At 41.4% G+C, this 8,722-nt stretch overlaps 1 protein-coding gene across 5 annotated transcripts in view; it reads left to right on the top strand.

Moving 5' to 3' along the window:
• The window catches only part of MAPKBP1 (mitogen-activated protein kinase binding protein 1), a 138,451-nt gene that overhangs the window by 37,321 nt on the left and 92,408 nt on the right, over positions 1-8,722 (top strand). For all 5 annotated transcript variants that reach the window (XM_044436370.1, XM_044436369.1, XM_044436366.1 and 2 more), the window contains exon 3: positions 4,084-4,175. In XM_044436370.1, coding sequence (XP_044292305.1) covers positions 4,084-4,175 — 92 coding nt within the window. The remainder of the gene's footprint in view (positions 1-4,083; positions 4,176-8,722) is intronic.

Here is an 8,722-nt window from a genome sequence, read left to right as displayed (position 1 = left end):
AGAGAGAGAGAGAGAGAGAGAGAGAGAGAGAGAGAGAGAGAGAGACTTTAAACAAGTAGAACTGCTTGGTTAGAAGCCAGCCCTTCTCACTTCCAGCCTTTGTCCAAAGTGAACAGATTACAGCTGTGTTACAAAATCCCCACATGAAGGTCTTGCAGTAAAAATGCTGACATCCCCCCACCCCACCTCACCTCACCCCACCCCTGCCACAAGCAGAATGGCATGTTGTAATTAGTGTTCCGAACTGAACTTGCCTGATGAAGCCCAGCAGCGCTCAATTTGAGAGTGCAAGCTTTTTGTTGCAGAGGTACTGGGACATGTGTTCTGAAGTTGAAGCCTGTGGTACTGTCTATGTACTGCCTTCTGGTCCACAAATCTAGCTACTTCCAGTGGCTATGGAGGAAAGATGAAGAAGGTAATCCCTTTCCTTCCAGCCCCCTTCTTATTGGCTTGTAGCTGGAAATGCAGGACACCCTGAAGCTGACAGTGCATGTTTATAAGATATATTTTGGGGATTGAGTGTACTTGTTCTTCAGCACATCTGATCCTTGTAAACCACACAGTTCCCTTCTCATCTTTCACCCCTCTACAAGCGAGGTCAATTGCAAAACTATCCCAGCAGCAATCCTTAATTGACTAATCATTGTTTAAGACTGTGCACAGAGGAGCTATCTTCAGAGATTGGAAGGCAGTACAGTAGAGTGGTGGCCGCATGGGGAACTACACCTTCATTTTTCTTGGTGTTGGTTTCCTCTCTGGTCAAATAGGTTTAGCAGTTTTTCTGGAGTTAAAAGAGGCAAAGGGAAAGAGTCTAGAGGCGGTTGAGTGAAATAACACAAGGACCCAGCTCCTGGAAAACTTTGCAATTATGGTTCTCAGTGCCTCTCAGCCCTTACTAAAATGAAGCACTGCAGTAAACAAATTCTCTCCTAGGACATCGGAGTACTTTCTGTTTTCCACGTGTAATGTTTGGTTTCATCAATATGTTGCTGTTGCGCTGATAACAGTTTGCATGGTGCATTTGAGTGGCAGATCTATTGATTACAAGGGATGCTGTCTTTTCTTGTTATTAAATTAAGGAGATTTTTCTTTGGCTTGTGAAGTGCATTTGTTGCTATAAATCTTTCTCTACTACTTTGTACAGAAAGGTTTGCCAGACGGTTTGCTAAGAAATTATTGAATGGTCCATTGAATATTGCCTTTCACTCTTTCTCTATCAGCAGATGATGGTCTGCTGAAAGGGTCCAGCACCTTTTATGTTGTGATGGATTGAAGGCAGGTGAGAGACCATGGGCTGGTTTCTAGTACTAGAAAATTCACCCACACTGAAAATGGAAGCTTGGTTATTCCATGTAAGCAGAGTAGTTTACCTTTTTTCATAGCTGCATGTATGTGGTTGCATAAAGCAGTTTGCATAAAGCATAAAAAACCTTTTCACCAACTTGTTTCTTGGGAACATTTACAGAAGTAAGGATTTAGCAGTTCTAAGTAAGTAGGGTGCAAATGCAGCAGCTCCCCCAAATCAGATGACATCTGGGTGGGTTTGGTGTTACCTGATAAAGCAGATACTTGCTTGACTCAACATTTGGATTTCTGGATATGACCATACTTTCGCTGGGAAGATGGGACAAATTGATCGGAGACAATGAAAGTTGGAGCATTCTTCTCATGATGTTTCCTTGTGCTTGGCATTAGGATGGGATCAAAGAGATCCTGCTCTTTGAAGCAAACTTTGAGATTAGTATCAGTATGTCCTTGCATATTGCAACTTGTGTGCATACAAGTTCTTGCACTGAAGGAACTTCTGTGCCACATTCCCCAAACTGTTATCCTTCAGGTATTCTGCACTGCAGCTCCCATAATCCTTGACCACTGGACATGCTGGCTGAGGTTGGTGGTAGTTATAATCCAAAACAGCTAGAGTGCACCAGGTTGCCTACTGTTGGTATTTGCTAGAGTTTTAAGATTCAAGATGATTTGTAGCTAAGGGGTAGCTACACTTACATAATCATTGTACAAACAAATATGCAATATTTGTTACAATTTCAAATTGAACAAAGGTAACATTTTCTTTTGGGACTGCAGGCATAGTGTTGCTTTGCAATAAGTTATCATTTGGCTCTTGCTCGCATAACTGTGTATCAGTACTTTTTTCAGAATATATAATCTCAGGAAAAATGCTTTTGTTTTGCTTTTCTGAAAATCACAGATGCACATTTGGAAATGGGAAGCATCCTTTTGGAGCTTCTCCCTTCCTGCTTCAAGCCGAAGAGTGGGACCAAATAAGATGGTGGGGAGGGTTGCGAGTAGGTTATGAAAGCTTTTTACCTGTAGGCTGGTAGTTTGCATCTAGGGCAAGCTAGCCAAACTATTTAACATATGAAGAAAGGATTTAAGAAATTCTATAGTGTGGGAAATGTTGCAAAAGAAATAAGCTTGTTGTAACCAGATATCTTTATGGGTTAAACTGGCAATACAACCCACAGACATTTAAGGTGTGCCCTGCAGCTGGCTGGCAGTGCTCTATGTGGGAAAATGTTTTCTTTTAGAAGGCTGGACTCTCTGGAAGATGGCTAATAGTAATTATGAAGCAATAATGAAGGCAAAAGACCCATCCCTACTGGTCTTTTAGAGATGTAACCAAAGATATAACAAAGTACTGTATTGTAACTAAAAACAGAAGACTCAGCATTCAACACAATAAAATCATGAACTGGTTTAGGAATGTGTGCCATAAATAAAAGCCACAATCTTTTTGATAAAAGAAAGGGAGGCGCAACATTGAGATGCTGCTCTGTGAGAAGGCTTCAGCTGCTGTTCGTAAGCATAGTTCATGTGCTGTTGCTGATAGGTTTTCTCCTGCTTGAAGGTATTTGGATCTAAGCCTATATGAACTGGTTCCTCTCCATCTGGCCACCTTGCCACTATTTGACAGGCAAGATTCAGAAACCAGACTGGTTTATTGCACAGACTAGTGGGGTGCCGGAGACATATATATGTTTGCATATAGGAGGCCCAGTTCAAATCTTTCATCAGCATCCATGAAGCTAATCCATTTACCTGCTGTCTAGCTTACTTTGTGTGGTTCTTTCTTATGGAGTGATTCGCATTATCTGCTACTAATATAAAGAATAGGTCTAGATGGCTTGAGAAGAGGCAGTCCAGAGGTTTTATGGGTATGCTCTGCAACCTTAAAGCAGGGTTTCAGATCCTTGGGCCTGGTAGCCAGATCTGGCCTCTCAGGGGCCCTTAACTGCCTCTCTGGACATCCCTAGATGGCCTCTCTCCTTGCCCTTACCGCTAATCATTTGGTGATTTTCCAGCTTTTGCTCATTTTTCTCCATTCTGAAAAGTTGAAATCCATCTTCCAAGGCTTAGTTACTGGCAGTAAGAGCCTTAAGTTAAAGCATGCCAGTGTTTTGGCTCTTCCCTCTTCACCTTTGGTGCTTCCCTGCTTTTCTCCTGGCCTTCTCCACCACAATGGAATGGAGCCCCATGAACTTCTCCTAAACCAAATCAGTCCTTTGTGGAAAGGGGTTTAAACACCCTTGCCTTAATGGGTGGCATTTCCTGATTATTGCTTTTGTTTACCTGAAAATTGTCCACTTTCTTCAGAAAGCTTTGGAGAAGAAGTTTCCATAGGGGTCTAATGCTATGTTGTATGGTTACTACCACAGTTTTATAGAGCTTCATGGGAAGCTATCGTAAATGCTGTAAAAAATTTGGCAGGGGCCAGGGTGGTCCCTGTATTGCTGCATGTCTCTGACTTCCCTCTGCAGCATCTTCCATGCCTTTTCTTGGTTTTCCCTTCAATAAGACCACTGGCTATGGACCAGGCTCTGTTTAGTTCTGTGCAGAGTCTTCCACATCAACAAATTTTCAATCAACTTTGAGAGAACAGCTTGGAACCCGGGTGGCATGTTTTGCTGATTTCCTTGCTAAATCCAACTTTCACTGGAAGAGGCAATCCACTGTATAAACAAATAAGTGATGTATGTGTGGAGAGGGGAAGGTTGCATGTGTGTGCGAGCTGAATTCAACCTCTTCACATCTTTTTCTTTCTTGTTTTCTTCTTTTGATTAGGTGACCTTGGAGAAGGTGTTGGGAATCACAGTTTCTGGAGGCAGAGGACTGGCCTGTGACCCTAAGAGTGGTCTTGTTGCGTATCCAGCTGGGTGAGTCATTGAGGGTGTTCTTTAAATGACTGCAAGTTGTCAGCCTAAATGTATGGCTCATGCCAAATCTGTCATGTAGTGGAGTTATGCATTTTATGAGTCTCCTACACTCCAATTATGGTGAGCAACATCACTGTTGGTTTAAATCATTGCTGGAGGGAATACTCTTTACCTGTCATAGCTAATGAAATTCTTCTCTGCAGTTCCTCCTCTTGAGCTCAGCTAAGTTTTAATTTTGTTTTAAATAATTGGATTCTGTAGCATGTTGAGCCTGGTCATAACTCAGAGAAAATGAAGTTCGTTCCAAGCTCCTGCAGAAGCAGGAACTGCTCCCTAGGAATGTCAAGTAGTTTTATGATGTGAATTTTCATGGATGGCAGCCCCTTTTGCATGTAGAAGGAAAGAGCTTGGGCGTTTCCCATCACTATTTTGCTTCTGAGGCTTATATCTTCCTACCCAGCTTTTCTTAAAATGTGCCAATCCTGATACCTGATCAGATATATTCATTAAGGGAACCCATCAGTAGGACACCCTACCCATAATATTCTGGAGGCAAGTAAATCTTAGCAGGCAACCTGAGTTTGCTTGAACCTATTAAGTACAGTGACTGTTTCAAAAAATTAGGTGACTTCTACAATACTGCCTTTGATAACTTTCTGAAAAAGGTTGTTTTTCACTGAGGATTATCTGCAACAGAGGAATTACTGTAGTTGTGGATTGCGGCAGCCTAAGAGTTGAAGGCTAGGGATGCTTCGCATCTGTTCTTTCCCTCCAAGGTCTCAATAACCCCAGTGTAGAATGGTCTCCACTGCAGAATAACAGTGGAACCAGAGAGCTGTCTCTAGTGTTCTTGGACTTCATCCTCCTAGGCAAAGGAGAAGGGCGGCACAGCGGTGTTCTGGATCTGAGGACAGGACAGGTCTGCCTTTCCCTGAGCCTAAGGAGTCCTTCACACTATACTACCATACTACCAAGGAGCTGGTGCACTCTGCCAGGGCTAGGCAACCTGGTGCACTTCATATGTTTTAAGCTACAATTTCCACAATCTGTTTTTGTTCTGCGTTTTAATCAAGTGTTATTTCAAAGTTTTGGTGCCTATAAATTGTTAACCTCCCAAAGTGCCATTTTGATAGTGGAAAGACAGTGTCACTAGATTGTCAAATTTTAAAAATAAAGTAAATAAGGTCCAGCCAGGATGGTCTATGTTAAGGAAGTAAGGAATTTGTTGTCCAAAACATCTGGAGAGCACTTGGTCACTCATGCCTACAGTGTAAAAAAGAGAGTGGGGAGAATAAGGAGTAAAGGGCAAATGTTCAAGTCAGAAATTACGGGCAAACATTCCAGGAAACTTGATGTTGGCCAGGTGTGCCTGAAATGGTGGGGGAAACACCTTTCACCTATTTGTATAGGGTATTTTACAAAATAGCAACACAATCACCTGATAAAGGTAGTGCTAAGAGAATGCCTCACTATGATTCTGGAGTACAGTGAACATTTAACCAGGTTTAGCATTGGTTTCTGTTAATGTGAGTGGTTGGTTATAATTAATTTGGAGTAGGAGGAAAAGAAATTGATGCCAGTCTTAGAAAGCTACTGATTTGGCGACAGAGTCATTTAGTTGAGTAGCACAGCTGTCAGTTTTGTGATTGCCAGGCTTGCCATGTGATCCGTTCTAAAGTCAGCCTGACAGAGGCTGTCATTGTAAGTGTGTTTTTAAGCCTACGCTCAGTGCTTAGCAATACCTAATTTGCATACATTTAAATGATCTACTATACAGTTTGGCCAGATGCTGAGAGCCCAGAAAAGAAGTTTTCTTCAAAGGAGCTGTGGTATCTGAGATAGATTCAGATAAATCTATCTGAGATAGATTTTTAAAATTCTAGCAAACTAATTTTAAAAATCTAAAATTCCAATATATAAAATATAATGCAGTCTAAACATCTTAAACAGTTTCAATAAAACTAGACCTAATTATAACAGTTAGCATAGCCCATCATTTGCCACTGAATGCCCAGGAATAGTGGGCAATTTTAACCTGCTACCCAAAAGATGGCAGCATTGGTGCCAGGCAGCCCTCAATGGGAGAATATTGCATAATTGGAAAGCCACTCAGCAGGAAATAAACAGGACTGAACTGTTCAGCAACTTCCTCCGCAGATTTGCTCTTTTATACAGTGAATTGTTCTTTTCTCCAGTAAACAGGTGATGAGAGATAAGAGCTCCCCCCTGCTGCTCAGCGACAAGATTTCCTTTCTTAGTTCGCAGCAGGGGAATCTGGAGGTTTTCCTTCTGTATAGTAGGAATAGTGTTGGGTTAAGCCAGTGATAGCTACTTTCAATTGTTGCTTGGTATCTGTGTCTTTTTCTCTGCATAGTGTTTGCTACTGTATATTTATTATTATATTTATATCCCATCTTTTCTTCCCTTTCAAGAAACTCAAGGCGACTTATATGGTCCTCTTCTTCATTTTATCCTTTCATCTCATTTTATCCAGTGAGCTTTGTGTCTGAGTGGGGACTAGGACTTGGATCTCCTAAGTTTCATTCCAACTTTCCAGCCACTTCTGTAGTGGAATAACAAGACTCTTTTATTTCTGTTTAATAAAAAGAAATGTGTTTGCGACGAAAGGCATTCCCTATGTATTTTACATGTATAAAGAGTATCCTTATGACATTTTAATAAAGCCTGGAGAAACAGAAACATTCTATACACTTTGGCATTTTCAGAAGAAATTTTAGGCTGTTAAAAGAGTTTTCCTCTGAAAATTATCCTAAGGGTTTTTCTTGACTCCCTTTAAAAAACAAACAAACTAATTTGCTAGTGGTTTCCCATGATGGTGGTATATGCTGATTCTGAGCCTAATTAGTAGTGTCAAAACAGATGATACAGAAGTTATTGGGAGAGTTAAAATGTTAAACAACTCAGTAAGATTTTGTAAAGGAATCAGCGTGGTACTTTTTGTGGGGGTGGAATAGGGTAAGATTAAAACAGCACTTGTCTGCTTTCTCTGAAGAGCTGCTTGTGCATGATGCTTGGCTGTTCTGTGATGTTGATACTATTTGCCACTGTCAAGAGGATGCTTTGTGATCTTTTTATACTTGCAGTGTTACAGACCCAAAACACATGAGTTTGCAGACCTAATTAGGCTGTGGGGTCAGTTTGTTTTATTATGTTGTTCTCAAGGGATTTATACCTTCTTGGCAGTATGTGAAAAAAGAAAAGACTTGGCATTGCTGTCACAATGAGCCTCCCTTGGGGGGAGAATGTTTGGCAATGGGGAATAGAATGCTTGTTTCTGTTGAAGTGATGTACGTTTTGTTGGCCAGAGCAGTGTACAATGTGCTTGGCATTGTGTGGAAAGGCACTCAAGCAGCTCCTACATAAGCCTCAGTTCTGATCTGTTCATCTCCAGAAATGTTATTAGATGACTCAACAGTTATTTAAATCTGCCAATACAGGGCAGTCCCCAGATTCAGCTTGCGTGCTGTTCCAGCCAAAGAGCCAAGTTATGTAACTTTTTTTTTTACTGTGCAATAATTTGAAAGCACCACATTCACTAAATATTAACATCAGTTGATCACAGCCATCCTTAAATGCTCCAATGAGAGGATTTCACTAAAATTATGTAGCTTGCTTCTTACATTGATTTTTACTCCCTACCCCCCACCACTTTTCTGTTAGACTTGGATCCCATTTGGGTTTCTACTAATTTGACCTATCTCAAAACAAAAGCCCAGATTCTTACAGAGTTAGCGAGTTAGAGCTGTCAGACAAAACTGATAAATGGTAAGTGAGCAAAACCAAGGTTTCCAGGTCCCATACATAATACTGTTTGGCTGGGACCTGTACTTTTCCCTCATCTGCTTGTCTCCTTTTGGGCACAGTCAGAATCTGTCCTTTTTGCCTTTATGTCTTGACTTGTGTTTAAACCTGGAACGTTTTAGTTTTGCTCTAAGTGGTTCATAGTGTACTTTTCCTTCTGCCAAGCACTAAGAAGATAAGCATTTCAAATGAATGGGTGGTGGTGACAAGAGTTTACAGTACAGCAAGGAGCACGTTTGTTTTCTGATGGCATACCTGGAGTAGCAACTTAGAGTTTCCCAGAGGTCCTAGAGGTTAAGAGCTTAACCTAAAAGTTTCAGTGTTTGAGCCAACACTTCAGTCCCCAGGTAGCATAAACACTGAAATGAAGCTAAAGCATCCTGTTTCCTTTTTTGCTCTTAGTTTCATCTCCACGATCATCAGGCTCTACTCATGTAGAAAACGGAGAGATGTTCTTTTGCTGTGGTGTGCTGGTGCTGCTTCTGCTGGGTGGGGTTGAGAGAGAAACTGGGAAACACAATTTTTGGCTTGGCTGGCAAGGCCAGCCAAAGGACTTCAGGGCATAGGTAGATGGATATGTGCAAGCTAATTCCCTCTGCAGTTAAGCCCTGTGGAAAAGTAAATAGCTTTGGAGGGTGGGTTAATCCCCTTCCTAAGTGAGGCTTGCAGAACAAAGGAGATGAAGAAAGAGTGAAGGAAATCCTCCAGCCTGACTCTAACCTCTG

The sequence above is a fragment of the Varanus komodoensis genome, unplaced genomic scaffold (genome assembly GCF_004798865.1).
Source record: "Varanus komodoensis strain SLA01 unplaced genomic scaffold, ASM479886v1 scaffold3, whole genome shotgun sequence".
NCBI classification, from domain to species: Eukaryota; Metazoa; Chordata; class Lepidosauria; order Squamata; family Varanidae; genus Varanus; species Varanus komodoensis.
Note: the sequence above shows the minus strand (reverse complement) of the source record. Positions and strands in the feature narration are given on the sequence as shown.